This window comes from Solanum lycopersicum, chromosome 5, assembly GCF_036512215.1.
Source record: "Solanum lycopersicum chromosome 5, SLM_r2.1".
Classification (NCBI taxonomy): Eukaryota; Viridiplantae; Streptophyta; class Magnoliopsida; order Solanales; family Solanaceae; genus Solanum; species Solanum lycopersicum.
In genome coordinates, this window is record NC_090804.1 from 7,461,767 (window position 1) to 7,481,019 (window position 19,253).

Consider the following 19,253-nt stretch of genomic DNA (forward strand, 5'->3'; position numbering starts at 1 on the left):
TAAAAAAATGCTAATAGATTTATAATAACAATTCAATCAAATATTTTTTCTTGAATTACATGTGTATCCTAATGATATGATATTTAATTTGAATTCATATTTTCTGTAGATTTTCTTTTGTGTGTGTGAAATTTTCATTAAACCAAAAATATCTATTAAACAGTGGCATTTTAGTAATTTTATATTATTTAAGGGTGAAATAATAATTGTATAGTTAATGACCAAAATGAAAATCTAGAAGAATCCATACATGTCTTTACTTATAAAATTGACCCATAAAGATATTTTTATAATTGTGTTAAAATGAAGAGTTTCTAACTTTCTATTAATTAACTTTTTACAAACAATAATAAATGCTAAATTTGTTTTGACATGTTTTTAAAAGAAAATTTTGAACTAATTTAAAATAAAATGTGTTTGAATAGTTAATATTTTTGTTCCTAAAAATACTTTAAAGAATTATTGCGTAAACATATTTTTAATATTTGTTACAGAATATGATCACTAAATTCGTATCTTAATTATTAAAATAATCTTTAAAATGACGTATCAATATTTTTTTAATTGATTTGAAGATATATAATATTACGTAACTAAAAGAATAAACAATGTTTAACTATTTAACAGGAAAAGTTATATAGAATATTTTCTTATATCTAATATGATAAACTATTTAACAGGAAAAATTTGTCAATAAAAAAAATTAATATTCAAATTCTAAGGTATATTAAGAATACAATCTAAAGAAAACTGAGTAGTTAAAAAATAAAGAAAAAATAAAAATAAAAATGTCAATAGAAAAGTTCTTGAGAAACAATGAGGAAGAAAAACATTAAAAATAAATAATAACTTGGTTATTTTGTGGGGAAGTTTCTTTTACGATATGATATTTAGGGTGTTAGTATCAAAAAAAAATTATTAATATGATTTAGAATATAACTTTATGTCAATTGTTATTATATATAAAAATAAATTGCTTTCATGATTGTTGTTATTTTGTGGAGTTGGAAACCAATATAATAATAAATATTTTCAATATTTAGAATATAACATTATGATATTTGATATTGTATATAGAAATAAATTTGATTTCATGATTGTTTTTATTGTTGTGGAAGTTAGAAATCAAGCTTTTAATAAATACTTTCAATATTAATACCAAGAGAAATAGAAGTATTTCAATTATCGGAGACAAAAATGAAATGTATCAAAAAATTCACCGACAAAGCAAACTACAAACATATTATATATAAGTTGAAGCAATGAGATTTGAAAGGTTTTGAATCGATCTTTACGAATTGATTGATCAATGATTAATATTTTATAATATGCAAGCTTATGGTACAAATGTTACAAAAAGAAGATGATAATATTGTAGAAAATAGATACCACTTACGAAAATATATGATCGATGAACTTTTTCAAAGATATCAACATTTTAAACTTTCCTCGAATGCGAAATGTTTTAACTCATAACTTAATGCAATTCTCTATTTTATTGCTGCATATATTTTTTTGGAATTCAACTTTCGTAATTTGAATTGTAAACGACGCATTTATGTCGTATGAACATTTGCAAAATATTATTAAGTAATTTATTAAATTGTTTACTGTAAAAAAAATTAGTATAAAGCATAGAAATCTCATATATTTAGAGGCTAATTACATTCTATCCCAGAAGTTTCCTCATTTAGAAAAATCTCAAATTTTTCATTGCTCTCGAATACATTTCTTGATTGTCTGATACATTACTAATGATATATATATTACTTCATGGGAGAGATATGTTCAAGAGGGGATATCTATGTATTTGAGAGTGGGTGGATGTATCCGAGAGGGAATAAGAATATATCTGAGAGAGGATTATAATATTTTAAATTGTGAATTTATGTAATTTTTTTAAAAAAATATGTAAAATTATATTGAACCTGTATCACGGACCTTAAAATATCTAGTAAGAGAAAAGGACGAATACATTATTAAATAGTTTGACGATGATAACACTCACACAGCCACCCATTTGGGATAGACATTCTATTCCTTCTCGAAAATAATAATATCCAACTTCCCTACTATACTGAAATTTGCTAAATTTGATTATTATCGTCGAAAATGATAACTCTAACAAAGAATTAAATAAATTCAAACAAAAGTATTTTTCTGTATGTCAAAACTCTCTACTTGTTAATAGAAATTCATGTCCATCAAATAAGAAAAAGACCATTTCAACACGCTTGGAGTTTTCTAGGAACAAGAAAGCACTCTTTAAGTAAATGGATAATAAGCTTTTTCTGTTTTGACTGTGTTTTGAATGACAAGTACATATAATGGATATTACAATCATTCAAAGATAGGAAATCTAATCTGTATATCAACAGCACAAGAATTAAAACGAGAAGGCATTTGTGTATCTTGTGTTGCACCAAATCGCTCATGAGATATGATCTGTGTTCAAATGAAATGAAGGAAGCTTTTTCTATTACTGCAAATAATATACATTATATCATGAAACAATTGAGAATAAATCAGAATACAAAACTGTATTGGTGTCCGCGCCCAACGTAAGTAGATCATAAACACAGATGTGGCAATACAGGGCGGCAGCTATAGAGAGAGCCCACTCCTAATAGCCAGTTTGCTGAACTCCTCTGTTAATAATTTTCAGGGACTACAACATTCTATCCATTCTGGGATCCCCATGTGTAAATTGCATTGTAATTCTGGCTCTGTTAGTTTCGCGATTCCCTGTGCACCACTCTAGAAAGATGCACTAACTTAAAGGGCTTATCTTCACAATACAGATTTGTCAATTCAGGCTTTACACATGCAATTTGTTAAAGGATTCTCCCAAAGATCATAATTTGGAAATGTTTCTTCAGGTAAACCAGTTCTAGTCTGATGGGTTATGACGACGTCTTCCACAAAGGAAGCCCACCCCATATATGGATCTCCTAGGGATTTGGACATCAGACCCTTGTCCGGCTTAATGGATTTTAGACGATGACCCATGTACCTACGATGTCCTATTATCAGTTTGGCGAAGTTCCCTCCGTGTGTCATCACAAATACATCAGACTTCAAACAGACTAGGAAGTCGAGGGCTGCCAAGCTTGTCACATGCTTTCTGAAGCCATCCAATTCTGGTTTTGTAGCTAGTTCCTCTTTTGTAACCTATTACATATGCCAAAATATAATATTAATGAAGAACAAAAAAAACAAACAGTACATTGATATAAACAAAACAAAATGGCAGCAGTGAAAAAATTCCAGAACTTTTCTAGGGTCTCTTACACAAAATAATTCCCCCCATGTTTCTTTTAAAGATGACCAGAGTAGTAGGAAATAAGATCAGCTACAAGAAAATAGAACCTGAACAAAATATAGATAAAGGACCCTTCCCTTGATCAGAAGTTTGGGCAAGTAGCTCTTACCAGATTTGGGAACATGTTCCTCAGCGGTGCCATGCGGTTTTGTCCACCATAGACCTGTCCAGAAGCAACATATATTTGAGTTTCTTTAGGATAACCCATGGCTCGAAGCAGCACGGCTACTTCACCAGGCTCAAGAGGGCATCGTCCTTCCTTACGCTTTTGCAGCGCCAATGCCCACAAATGGGAACCATCCTGCCAGCGAAACAAACAGAGAAAACCAGATAAATATATCAAAAATGAAATGGTCGCTGTCAGCTTTATATGAGTGATCATAATCTAGATAACCTTAAACCGCCGAGGCCATTCTTTCTTTCGGTATGCAGCCATGAGATCTTTCTCTGACCTTGTTCCAACAAAATCACAGAATGATAGACCCACCATTCCTTTCTCAAATCTCAAGTGAAGAGCCCTAGTTTTTGACAAAATATTTTAAGTTCCATCATAGATCAGAAGAAGCGAAACAGCATGTTTAACAGCAGCTTTACAAGCATAATAACTCACATGAAAGGATTTGAACTACCAGTGCGGTTTCTCATCCTTGAAACGAGTTGATCAGCCATCTGCTCAATCTCGGGAAGAAACTTCAGAGCATGATAGTTGACCCTGCACCTCAGCTTGTTTATCTCTGGAGGAACATTATCATACCTGAATGATAAGCGGGTAGTCTATCAGGTCAATGCCAGTTTAAAATATCAGGCCACTTAAAGGAGCATGAAAATCTATTTACCCAAGTCGGTCGACAAAAGGTTTTAGTGACATTATCTTCTTCTCCTTGACCCGTGGCAAAACATTATCTATGTAGAACTCTGCTGAAGCGTACTTGGGAATGTTCTTGACTGTACGCCTGGTAAGCATATAGTACAAGCTTTATAAACACTAATGCAAAACATAACATACTGTTGTAAATGGAAATAGTAACTATGCGCTCATCTTCAGCAACTACCCCTCCTTAATTGGAGTTCTTGTGACATTTAATTTATTCATAAATCACTTCATTATTGTATTTATGCAGGCTATTCACAATCTCCTGTCAAGCCCAACCAACCATCTATTGAAACATCGTTGTATCTTTACATTCGAAGTATATGTGAGACAAGCAGTAGCTCTTTTATTTCCTTTTGCTTTTCTGACTACCTTGAAATATCACCTATTTTTATTTTTCACATTCACTATAATCAGAAAAAGAAATAAAATACAACTTGCCAATGCTGAGAAGCAAATCTAGAACTCTTGTGCGATTAATTGTGTCAACAAGGTCTATTTACGAGAATACCAAGTCCATTTTGGTTATTATCCTCATCACTATCTCTTAAGACTTCCGTGTAACTGAGATAATTCTAGAAATCTTGCACAAATCCTGTAGCTGTTGTGGTATGGGGATTAGAGAATTTTGTGCTGGGAGTAATCACCAGTTTGAATTCTCATGGAGAGATGAGGAGCCACACGCTTCAGCTCACACCCAATACATACTACAAATAAATCAATGTTGATAATTACCTTGTTACGCTTACTCTTCACTTACCCCCCTCCCCCTCCTCTCTTAGGGCCCGTTTGGATGGGCTTAATAAAAGCAGCTTTAAAAAAGTACTTTTAAAAGTGCTGAAACTTATTTTTAAAATAAGCAGTTATGCGTTTGGATAAAAGTGCTGAAACTTATTTTTAAAATAAGCAGTTATGCGTTTGGATAAAAGTGCTGAAGTTGTTATTTCAAACGTGAAAAGGGAAAAATGGGAGAAAGAAATGTTAGGGTTATATGGGTAATTTGGAGATTGTATAAAAATATTAAGCACAAAAAGATAAAAATGTGGTCAACTTAAAACAGCTTATAAGCTAAAAAAAAAAAAAGCACCCCTACCCCAGCTTTTAACTTTTGGCTTAAAATAAGTTTTTTTTTAACTTAAAATAAGCTGTTTTGAGTATTGCCAAACAGCTAACTAAGTCAAAAACCAGCTTTTAAGTCAGTTTGACCAGCTTTTAAGCTGAGCCAAACAGGCTCTTAGTCTTGACATACAAATGCTAACCCAAACGAGTTTTCAAAAAGTACAAGTGTTTAAATGGAAAGGATCCTTCAAAAACACAAAATTGCTAGAAACTGAACACACCACTATCAGATCCAAATCCATATTCAGTACTCCTCCTAAGTCAATGTAACATTACAACTACACGACGACTAGGGCAACTGGTTTTTTTTTATGATGTTAACTTGAATTTGTAGAGCACTATGTTGATTAATCTTGTCAGGGAATTTTACTTAAAACTACTTAAAGAAAACTATACTTATAACGGCTACATGAAAATGAAACTAGCATGCAAATGTAAAATGCTAAAAAAGCTAGGGAACCATACCTTATGCTTGAGAAGAGCTCAGCTTTATCAGTAAACCACTCTGGGATATCGCGAACAATTCGCACATCATCCTTTAGGTAGTTAATAAAATGGTCTACATCAAATATGTCCTCCAATTTCCTGTCAACACAGTTAACTCGTATTAAGAATAATCAAAGTCTTACCAACCTTTTGGAAATTCTCACAACACAATGATATTTAATCTGGAATGTTTTTTTTCCAAGAAGAAACTCTGATCCAACAACCAAAAACCTCAATTTTGATTTCTATGCATTTTAACTAAAATCTCAGTAAAGTGCAACATTAAAAATTAACATCCACCCTTATGAGCAAAGAACAGCTGCTTCAGTTAAGTTTCCCTTACGTTTGGTCTTTCCATATCTGGTCTTGCTTTAATACTGGCAAAATAAGGGTGGCATTCATAATTTTGGCCACTGCAACAGCATTGCATATCTGCAAGGAAATGCATGACTAATTAAAGTGGTAAAAATCCTTTGAAAACACAAAAGAATTCATAGATATGCAGACAATTTAGGAAATACAATAGATAGTTCTCATTCATTAACTGACATCAAAACAAGAAATAACTAAAAGTTACAGACACAAATATAAAAAGATGGACGACAAGCATAGCAGATGACATAAAACATACAGCGATCCTTTGCTGGTTTAAGCCACCCTCAGCATGTATGAATATATAACCGTTTGTGGAGTTCTCAGGCGGAATATCTGCAAAGCACCAAGCTATATCACTATTTTGCAAAATAGGAAGTAAACGGTGAAGAGATCAGTTATTCAATTTGGATGAAGATTCCAACAAGCTCGAGAGGTTTGTAGCTGTCAATGATACATCTAACCCAAAGAGGTTTGATGAATAACTTTTGGCAAACAAGGGAGTATCAGGCAGAAACATGTTACACCATTTTCTCCACTTCTTAAGTAATGATACGAGTTTCATGAATGGGAAGACCGGCTTGGTTTCCCACTTCTCAATGACACATGAGACGTATACCAAAACCTATTCACAGAGTTCCACAGCTCTGTATCAAGGGTGAACTTCTAAATTACTCTATTCTAGCTAGCTGTAATTCATTAAAAAAAAGTTAACGTAGGAAAACAACCAACATTTCCAGCCTTCAGAATGTTAAGTTCTTAAAACAACATTGTAAGAAGCCGGTAAAACAGTGTAGATAGATTCCTTATATCAAAGAAAACACAGATAACTTCAAAAATTTTAAAAATTACGTAAACAAAAAGAGGAAAAGAGAAATCAAAATATTAATGGAAGCCTTCAGAAAGATATTAAATGCTTACTTATCAAAATGATAGACAACAAATGCTTAAAAAGATAATCATTATAGCTATAATAGATAATTAGCCAAGAACACAAGTAAATTACATGGTCTTTTAAATTTGGGCTTTCTGTGTTAGTTGTTACAGGGGACTGTAGAATGTTGCCCAACCTAGGTTCCTGAACATTAATGAACAAAGATAGACTGAAGAAGCTGTCATGCACAATTATTGCACTTATGCTCCTCGAAGGGGATCAGAAACCCGAATACCAGAACAACAAAGAAGCTCTGATATGGTTGAAAGAATATAACAAATTTGCAAGAGCAGTGCTAGAATACCTTTCAGAGAGTGATGCTAGACAATTCCCCGTTTCATTGATGTGAAAGGGAAAATGAAAATCTCACCTCTGACTGCAGTAAAACCAGAAGTATTCTGCATTTTGTGCAACCACTAATATTCAGATTTGAGCACAGTATGGTTTGTGAAAAAGCTAATGCTGATAAGGCCATGACACAAGGAGACCATTGGGTAGAAATTTTAAGATGTTGGACCATTTACCATGATGGAAGGAAGGGAACGGAGGAGTACCTCTTGTTTGAAGCAAAAAAATAGTTGTAACTACGGAATTCGAGATCCAGCATTGGAGGGAGGGATACATATCTTGTTAACCAAGAAATCTCCAAATGCTAGTAGCTGCATGGTACGAAACTTGGTGATAATGGGCCTGCCCCTCCCTCTACTTTTCTCCTTTGCGAAGAGGGATATTGTTATAAGCATTAGACTATATGTGAGTTTTAAGAGGAAGGATCTATCAAAGTGTGATTAAGTCCCTGTCTTTTCAACAGGAAGTTAACACTCGTATTTGAAACCTCACTTACCAACCAAAAGAGGAATGCTTGACGTATGCACATATCACTCCAACAGTCATACCAACCAATATTTTAACACTTAGCTCTCTATCAAATCCCTGAATGTTTGAGGATCTTTTACTTATTTCTACTCTTCCAGTTTGATAAGTTCCTAAATCACTCCATGAGCATTAGAAGAAGAATCATTCAAGAGTCTAATCCAATTGAACTAATAAATCAAATTATCAACAACAAAGATGAATTTGTAACTTAAATTTAACTACTAACAACAACATTCTTCAATTGCATAGGATAATACAACATGCTATTTCTGAACAAAGTTTTTAAGGTTGCCGGCCTTGTTCTTTTATCATTTCAGTAGTTAGATGACATTTCTGTTCAAACACCAGAGAGTGCCTGCCACACTACCCTGCACTCACTTAAATGTCAGGCTTCAACCCGTCACATGGTTCATCCAATATATTGTTTTATATATGTATCTATAGAAGTCATTTTTCAGCGTCTATTAGAGGGGCAACGGATACAATCCATTTGAAGGGGGAGCAGAGCAGCAGGCCGACAAAGCTGGGGGAAGAGATATGGATTGCACCGAAAGCAATGCCCCTAGCACCTAAGTTCCACAGTCTGATCTCAGCAGCGCTACTATTTGAAGATGGATGGCGCCAAGCAGAAGCATTTTTTCCATTAGCCAAGGAAAGAAGTAGCTAAGGAATATCACTATCGTGGAAAAGAAAATACTAAACTTTTTTACACGGTTACCTCGAGGAAGAGGGGAGAAGATGAGTTAAATTCTCTATAATCGTGAACTTGACGGAGTATATTGAACCAAATTGCCCCACCAGAAGACATGACAAGGCAAATGTATAAATATAATTTCAAGGAGCATAGAAATACCTGACATCAGTCCCTCACGTCGCTCCGCACAAGGCTTCCACGAGGTTGTTGATGAATAAGGATTCTCCCACAAGGAAGAAGGTTCTTTCACCTAATAAAATTAGAAAGATTGGACGTTTGACTACAATGATGGTAGTGATTATGTAATATGATGCAGTAGCAGACAAAAAAGTAGTCTTTCAAGAACATACCGGTGGACACTGAAGAGTTATACCATCCTTTTTGCACAAATATGGAGCATTCTACAGAGAAAAAAAGCGTAAAAAGTGTTTTAAACGCTGAAATTGAGTCAAAGAACATCAAATAGGGAAATACATCAAACGTTCTTTCAATAATAGTTTGTTAAACCAAATCAAAAAGCCAATGTAGCTCACAAAACAATAATAACCATAAATGAAATCCTTTATATGAAGAAAGTCGAGGAACAAAGATGCTTACACGGCCCACAATTTGATTGATATCAGAGATATGTTAAAGCAAACTTAAGCAATATGGCATGTCAGTATCAATATAAGAACAACTCTAAAAGATTGGCTAGCATTTACCAAATTACATGGCATTACTTAATTACGCTAGCAGCCGAAAGACATACATTTCTATTCTAGTAAACATATAACGGAGTTAAAATCTTAACTTGATCAATAATCATCAAAAGGACTACTTGTACTTATCTCTAGTTGATTCTCATCTTTTCTAGTAAACACTATCTGAAAGTCAAGGTCCTGACTTGACCAATAGTTATCAAAAGCACTTCCTAATTACTTCTAGTTTCTTCAATTTGACCAATCCATTCATTCATTCCAGCATTGACAAATATTTTATCATCCGAGTCAAATCACATGTTCTCTTAAAATAACTTTCCCCAAATCCCACACTTTTTCCTACCGGGACTAAGAGAGCATAGTAGAAACATGTAAGGCTTAATAATCTCAACTAGTACATACCAGCTTCAAACTAATTAGAACCGCAAAATCTTTTGATAAACTAGAAATATCGCTTCCAGTGAGCAAATTGAGATGTGATACATACAAATGTTTATGTGTGCGTTTTAAGATCAATAAAATGAAGCCTTACCAAACGATGTACGACGGACGAAATCAGGACAACTAGTGAAAGTATGAGAACAACAAGCAGAAATAGCGAGATCTTGAACTTGTGAGGGTGAGACCTCGATTCATCAGGGAAGAAGAAAGGGAAAATAGGTTGAAGATGCGAAGAGAGGAATGAACGAAACCGATCTCGAGGATACCGACCACGATAATCATCATCGTCATCATCAACGTTAGGAGCACTGTCAGGAACCAAAGGAGATGAGGAAGCGGTGACGTCGTCTCGCTTCCTAGGTGACGCTGTAACTCGGTTTCCGATCGAGCTTGAGTGGCGTAGCTCCGCCATTGCTCGCTTCGGACTGAACGCCAGTTTGCTTCACCGTACTCCGGCGAGTAGTTAACGTTGACGGGGTAAGTGAGAATTTTCTAGAATTTCGGCTCCGGCAACGGCTATATTATCAGTCAGTGTGTAAAAGAGTGCTGAGTTTCCAGATCGGTGATCTCTTGACTTACCTTATTAAAAAATAGTACATTTTGACGGGTAAATGTTTTACTTAGAGCCCCTCATATTTTCAAATGTGAGATCTAACCCCTTCAATATGACTAATGTTTTTTTTCAACCTCAAAAAAAATAAAAATAGTATGAGCATTTCATTCAATAATTCCGATAAAAAACAAAATTAATCAGTTCATAATTTTATACTCAATTTAGTTTTTAATCCAGCTAATTAAATGAAATATTATGAATCTATTTAAATATATTCTAAAATTTTTTTTAACAAACTAACACATATCAGTTTAAAAGTTAAATAACTTAAATACATAATTTCTTTATGAAACTCATTCATTTTCTACATTGATCAAATTTGAATCGAAAGCTCTTGAACTCATTTTAAAATAGATATACAATCAATGATGATATAAACAAACAACTTCAATTAAGATATCACATTGTCAATTTTATTTTTACCTTTTGCTAAAATATCTCTAAATCATTTTAGTTTTACATACTTCCTTCGTTTAGAAAAGAATGACCTCCTTTTCTTTCCTTTTTAGTCTGTTTTAAAAAGAATGACATCTTTCTTTTTTTGGTAATAATTTTTCACGTGACATGTTTAAGACCACAAGATTAAAGGACAATTTTATAAATTTGACATAACTTTAATTTAAGACCACATAATCAAAAATCTTCTTTATTTTGTTAAACTACGAGTCAAGTCAAACTAGGTCATTCTTTCTGAAAAGAAGAAAGTATAATGAAGCAATATAAATTAATTTCTGATGAAATAAAATTTGGACATTAAAATCTACATATTTTAGTTCGACTATAAAAATATTTTAGAAAATAAAATCAGCTTCAAGTCGTATATTTTGTTGGTGTATCTGTTGACAAATTGAACCTTATGATATTTTAATTTAAATATTAAGGTGTCCGTATGATACAAATTAATTCCATAAGAAAGGACATGAAAAATAAATTCATCGATTCACACGTCAAAAATATCACTTCATGATTGCAAGAAATTTTTAAGTGGAGAAAATATGACCCCGCACTATGGGTGAGTTTTAAGAATGGCAATGGAGCATGACGGGTTTAAGGTTGTACGAGAAGGTGATATAAAATGGGTTGAATTGTTTTTTAAAAAAAAAATTAATATAGGATAGGATGGTTTGGGATATATATGATTTTATGTGGGTTTAAATTTAATTTTAATTTTTATATTAATAAAATTGTTGGACATTATTTATTAAGATAACTGCTTTAAAATTATTAAAATATTCATGACATTAAATAAAAATAGCTCAATAAAAAATAATATACTTTCTTTAGTTAATTGATCTTTTTTTAAAAAAATTGAAAGTTGTTATCCTATTAAATTAATATAATTTAATTAAAAAATGAATTTATTTTTATTATTCAAACTCAACTAAAAAAAGTAAATATTAAAAAAACTATACAAGCAGGTTCATAGGGGCAGGTCTATGCCACACGGGTAAGGCGAGTTGAAAATGAAAAAAGTTATTATGCGGGTTGGGTAAAATGGATTTAAAAACTTATGAGTTAAATTCAACCCGCTCCGCTCCCGCTGCATACTGTCCCATCGTTATCCCTCTGTGAGTTTCGTGTTGATTGAGTGTTTATTTCATTAAAAATTTTGCATGGATAAAATAACTATGAGCCTGTTTGGCTCGGCTTAAAAGCTGGTCAAACTGACTTAAAAGCTGGTTTTTGACTTATTTAGTTGTTTGGCAATCCTCAAAATAACTTATTTTATGTTAAAAAAAAAAAACTTATTTTAAGCCAAAAGTTAAAAGTTGGGGTAGGAGTGCTTTTTTTTCCAGCTTATAAGTTGTTTTAAGTTGACCACATTTTTATCTTTTTACCCTTAATATTTTTATACAATCTCCAAATTACCCACATAACCCTAACATCTCTTTCTTCTATTTTTCCCTTTTCACGTGTGGATGATAGACAATTACTATTACTAATAAATGAAAATAAAATAAATCTTAAATCTTTCAACTGATCTATTCAAATTATAATATATTAAAATGTAAAATAAGCTGCACATATAATTTAAATAAAAATTTATATTCCTTTTATAAATAATTTATGATAATAAAGAAATATATGAATGATAGACTATTATTATTACCTATGGATGAAACTAAAATAAAATCTTAAATCGTTCTTTGATCTATTCAAATTATATATCTTTAAAATCTATAATAAGTTTATATTCCTCTTATAAATAATTTGTGATGAGAAAGAAATATGTGAATGATAGCAAAATATAATTAATTATAGCTGTAAAATATAAATTAATTAACTTTTATTATGTTAACAACTTTTAAGGGTATTTCAGACATTTTGATTTAAAAAGCTGTTTATCAGCACTTATTTGTCAAACACATCAACAACCTTTTTTTAACTTCAAACGCATAACTGCGTTTCAGCACTTTCAAAAGTACTTTTTTAAAACTGTTTTTATTAAGCCCATCCAAACGGGCCCTATGTAAATGGGTTAAATTGGTGAAAATCTTAAAGAAATTGAGTATTTAAAATAAGTAGTGAGATATTTAATTTTTACATTGATATATGTTATTTTGTTAAAATTAAGAATATATTTATATCATAGTATATTGTAAAAAGTATATTTGAATCCAAACTATAACGAGGGATATATTTTAAATTGTTTCCAACAATATAGTAATATATTTGACTATTTCCTATAAATACCAATGATTGTATAATTATGGAAATTAAATATTATTTACTTTAATTGGAATTTGAAAAATTGAAATTATCTTTTATTGTGTTCTTATAGTGTGAATATTATAAATTTAAATGAACCTTTTCTAAGTATGGCTAAATATTAATTTTAAAAAAATATATTTTTAAAAGAGTGAATAATTTACATGGGCAAAAAAATTCTAGTATTTATAAAATTTAAAGAATTACTTGTTATGTACTCCTATAAATTACTATGATTAAGAATAGAACATATTTTTGGATGAGAAAGCAAAATATATTGCTAACTTGTTCATTTGTCTTAAATCTTCCATATCTGCTACTCTAATATCTCTGCAGTTTGAGTAGATAATTGTCTGGTCTCTATTGTAATATATCCAAATTTGCATTTTCGTTTTTAAAACAAAACAAAATATTTGAATTGCAGAATAGATCATAATTATTGTGCAATTAACTCTTCAAATTTCAAATTTATCAACCACTCGGAAGAAAATGTAGAAATCAAAATGAAAGTAAACCACACAGTTAAATTTGTCCTATAAATGAATCATTACTGGGATTTTTTTTCTTTTTATAAGGTAATTAATGTGATTTAACTCAATATAGATAAAATTGTGTGAAAAGATATGAACTTATTTATTTGTTTTTTGTTAATTGTTGTCATTGAAGGAGAAAGAAATCTTACATATTTAGTTTGTTGGTAAATTTTTATTAAACTAACCTTCAGATAACATAAATATTTATATCATTATTTTTAAAATAGCTTTATGCTAGTGTATTATATTTTTTATTATGAACTTTTGCTTATTTGGTTTAAGATTTAGATGATTTTGATAGTTTTCATAACTTGTGATTTTTTTAATCTTTATTAGAAAAATACAACTTAAAAAATCAAAATTGCATATCAAAATAAAACTTTAACTTCATATAATATGATTTCAAATCATAATTTCATCTCTCGTGACCAAACACGTCCTAAAAAACAGTAACACAAAAAGTATAAATGTACTCCCAAACTATCATAAATGCTATACAGATATTCTTTGTTATACTTTAAGGTTATATACATTCTTGCCGTCAGTCTTTTGAATTGTGTATAACCTTAAGGTTAACGGATGGACATGTGAAATCATCTAAATAACTTTATCCATGTTATAAAATCAAACTCATAAGAATAGAAGAAGACAAGAGAAGTAGATAGAAGAAGAAGAATTTTCTTCTTATTCAAGTGTGTATTACAATGGTGAATGATATCTCTATTTATAGGTAGAGAAATCAACCAAAAGGTCACCATGTTTAATGTCACATTAGTAGATACATTTCTATTCCAAAAAGATTCATCACCTTGGGAATACATATCCATGATAAGGATAAGTTTATGATAAGTTTAATGGACAATCCACTTAATTCAATGTATTTATAACACTCCCCCTTGGATGTCCATAGATAATGTGCCTCGTTAAAACCTTACTAGGAAAAACCCTTTGGGAAAAAAATTTAGTGAAGGAAAAAGAGTACACATATCTTTTGATATGCACTATTTGTTGCATCATTAAAAACCTTGCTAGGAAAACCCAGTGGAAAAAAACCTCGGTCAAGGGAAAAAGAGTGCAACGCGTATTATACTCCCCTGATTAAAACATCACTTAATTTATTGTGATGATGTCTCCAATCTTCGTATGTTGTGGTTGGTATATTATTTTTCAAAGAAAAATCACACATTTCTTGAATATGGTGTGTCATTTATCTCAACCAGACGCACTTTTGACTTGCTTCATGGAGGACTTTTATTTCTGCATAGCAACATTTACTTCATTGATCGCCAGGATATTATTGTGCCTCCACATGCAAACACATAGCGTGCTTGAGATAGAGCTTTATGCGGATTAGATAAATATTCTGCATCTGCGTAACCAATCAATTTTGTATTGAATTCCTCGGAATAGAATAAACCCATAACTATGGTCCTTCGAGGATATTCAATCATGTGTTCAACACCATTTCAATGTCCTTTTATCGGGGAGAAACTGAATCTTGCCAGTAAATTTACTGCAAAACAAATATCTGGTCAAATATTGTTAGTAAGATCTACTAGTGCCCTGATTGCACCAAGATAGAGTTTCATCACCAAGAAACTCTTCATTCTTCTTTTGAGATCAAACTGAATCATCATTTATGTCAAGTGATCTCATAATGATTGGAGTACTTAATGAATGCGATTTATTCATATAAAATTGCATCAAAATTTTTCGATGTACGTGCACTGTTAGACATATATTTCATTTGTCAAATTATCAATCTGTAGGTCAAGACAAAATTTTATCTTGCAAGACCTTTTCATAAAAATAAAAGGACAATTAGGTCATTCTTTTGTACCCTTTTTCTTCCTTGACTATTTCAATCCATATAAGGATTCTTGAAACTTTATTAAAAAAGTTTCTTTCAAACTCTTATATTCTTCAGACACCTCGACTATTTCAAGGATTTTCATTTAACCTTCATTGTCTAGCTAGACATTACCATTATTCATTACATGCATTCAAGTTTTTCATATGTTGCCAGATCAAAACAAACCTCATTGCATCCACCAAAGGAGAAAACATCTCCAATAATGTCAGGATTTTTGTGATAAACCTTTATGCCCCAAGGCACAAACCGTATTTGATATTTTACGGTTATACTATCGCATAATAATTTATTTGTACCACACTGACATTATACCTTGATTTATGGACTATCAGTCCAAAATGTCACTTTTCTAAGTGAAACAAAATATACTTGAATTGTGCATTTTACTTGGCCAACCATTTATCTGTCCACACTATATGACAGATTTGAATTCAAGATCCTCGTCATAATTTATATCATTGAGTGCTACCTCATATCAAAGATATCGTCGACGGTTATCTGATATCGATTCCAATAAGACATAACTTATCGAGATCTCTTCATTTTTCATTATTTCAGGTACCTGAACCTTTTTTCAAGATTTTATGAAGTGTTATGGTCAATGTGCTCTTTTATAGCACTTGCCTCATTATCATGACCATATTGATTATTTGCTCCTTTCTTCTTCAAGGAATTTTATATTTGGGATCGATGGGTCTATTACGCTTCCGGCGTATCATAGACTCTGTCTTTCAAGGACTTCACATTGGAGCATTTGCAGCTGAATCATCTGGCAACTGATTTGCAACATTATGCAACTGAATTATCACTTAAACTTTAAGTTCACATATTTATTTAACGAGGATCTAGATAATTCATCATTAACCTCACACATAATTTTCAACTGTCAATCATCTCTCCCCCTAATGTTAGAAAATCTAACATTTATTCCAACATTATTTGGAAGTTCATCTTTGTGCATGGTGGAGCAATTAAAATCATAACCGCACATTCAACATTTTAGATGAAAATTATATGGTTCCTGACCCTGAACCAATTTTAATGGGGAAACCTTGTTGGTTTGATGCATACATGTGTTGCTATGTGTTAAATAAAATTATCTCATACCAAATCTTATTTGGGAGTTTTGTTCTAATAACCATGATTTAGCTATAATTGGAGGCATACAATTTCTGCTAAATCAACCAGCATTATCAATATAATTTCATAGTTTGGAACTGTGCTCTTAATTTTAACAATTCGAGCAAACAACCTTACAAAAACCAATATGTAAGTTGACAACAAAATACATGTGACCATCGCATAGATGCATCAATCATATAGTTGCAAATAATCCACATGACAGGTGAACGGGCCCATATTCACCCTTTTATATGTTCCAAAAATTTTAGGGGATTACAATCCCAACCTTAGCTGGTACAATGATCATTTTATCAAGAGAACAAGCAACACAAGAGAATTCTTGAAAAATCTTTATTTCTTCATCATATAAATCACCTGAATTCTCAATCACGTTTGCATCACATTTAATCGGAATGGTCAACCAGTCATGCCAACTGATCTTTATTTTAGTACACTTATAACTTACTTTTACATGTGATTTCATCAGCATGTACATGTTTGTATGGAACAAACAAGAGAAAAAGTGGGGTAATCTTTTACATAAATATTTATAACCCTCTTCGCTTGTAGTGATTTATAGTCTCAATATTTATTTTCAATTCATCCGAAACGTAAAAAGTTTCTTTTGAGACTTACTACAACCCCAATATTATTCCTCTGATAATAGCACAACTCGTTAGAGCTTGCAATTAATTTTGTGTACTATCACATATTGCATGACACCATCCTGTGGTGAGCATCTCCTTCAAGGAGGAAATTATATTATTATTGTCATGGTCAAAATCAATACGAGCAAGGCGTCTTTCTTGCTTTACTTTTGTTGTACCATGGGTACACCATCAATGACAAATTTGTATTACCACACAATAATGACCACAACCCTATAGGCAAGAACTATTTCTTTCTTTTTTCCTTTCGGTAGTTCACAATAAACATACCATAGTGACGTATAAAACGTACAATACAATTAGTCATTTCTGCTAAATAAAATTTATTTCCTCTCAAATCTCCCATAGAGATGAGAAGTGACATATATCATTTTTTCTCAAACCTTCCATAGAGGTGAGTTGTGGCATATATCTAACCTATAATGATTTTATCACATCTGGACCCATTCTCTTATAAAATGGTCGAGCATTCACAATACTCATCACAAGTCACATTCTCTTCAAGGAATGGACTAATTATTTATATGTACTTCATAAATTTGCATTATAAGCACATTATCATGGCTTTAAAATTCATCATATTTCCATGACACGCCTCAACATCAGTTTGAAGGATCAAGTGTACCATTACTTTAACTTCTTATATCATGATAGAGGATTTATAAACTTGTCAAATTATTGGGTTGAAAACATTCACAAGTCTAATGACCTTTCATATCATTTTGATAATAAAAATTGTCTTCAGATTTTGAAGGACTATTTGAAGAACTCATAGTGTTCTTCCTTTTATCATTAATACAATGATGACTATTATAATTCTGTTCCTCCACGCCCTTATTCATATCAATAATTATTTGTCATCTTTCAGACTAATCATTCACTGCTACCACATTCATATGATTAAATGGAGCAAGTCAACAGGCGAATTTCAGAGTTATCACATGTTGCTACCACATTCTTTTCAAGGAATGGAGCAAATTCAATATCATGAATTTCAAGACATTTCATAAAAAATATATTATTTTTCTTAGTCATCATTTTATCATCGCTATGGTGCATTGGCTCAAACTCAATGTCTTACCCATATAAGGCGTGTACGCCATAATTCTATGGGACTTGAACCCAATCACGGTGCATCAAAACTCTAATTGATGTCTTACCCTTTTGATGCGATAGAACTTGAATCTATCGTCTTATCCTTAAATATTTTTTATTATGGTGCATCCGGACTTTAACCTGATGTCTTACCCTTTTGGTGCGATGAAACTTGAATCTATCGTCTTACCCTTAACCAACGGTATAATAAATCGAAGTACAACATGATTTATTCTTTGAGTCTTTCAAAACAATCAACATAATATTCAAACTCATGCTATTAAAATTTTATACCTTCTTTCATTTAAGAAGTTTTGTATAGCATGTCATATTCAACCAATAGTAGTATATGTCTTCGGTTTCTGATAATTGTTAGTGACTGAACACTATTTTATTCTAAATCATAAAATATTTTAGAAAATACATACCTGATTTTATGCATATAATACTTTGATCTTCATAACGAGATCAACCAAAATATGAGCTAAAGAAAAAGAAGAACTCACTCTCAATTAGATAGAGACTCGTGCTGATAACGTGTTATAAAATCAAGCTCATAAGAATATAATCATAAAGAGAAGAAAACAAGAGAAGTAGATAGAAGAAGAATTTTCTTCTTATTCAAGTGTGTATTACAATGGTGAATGATATCTCTATTTATACGTAGAGAAATCAACCAAAAGGCATACATATCCATGATAAGGATAAGTTTATGATGAGATTAATGGACAATCCACTTAATTCAATGTATTTATAACAATCCAAAATTATTTTAATTTTTATTCATAAATTAAAAAATCATTCATCACAGTGTAGCCCACGTA

General features: G+C 31.6%; 1 protein-coding gene across 1 annotated transcript; it reads right to left on the bottom strand.

Annotated features, from left to right (window-relative positions):
- Positions 1–2,446: 2,446 nt before the first annotated feature.
- Positions 2,447–10,401, bottom strand: LOC101246426 (O-fucosyltransferase family protein). Its single transcript, NM_001346598.1, is given in 11 exon segments — positions 2,447–3,171; positions 3,432–3,623; positions 3,717–3,840; positions 3,933–4,076; positions 4,159–4,275; positions 5,778–5,897; positions 6,142–6,230; positions 6,430–6,506; positions 8,834–8,924; positions 9,025–9,075; positions 9,908–10,401. Coding segments are annotated over 11 exon segments (1,686 nt in total). The 5' UTR covers positions 10,229–10,401; the 3' UTR covers positions 2,447–2,811.
- Between the last annotated feature and the right edge of the window lie 8,852 nt (positions 10,402–19,253).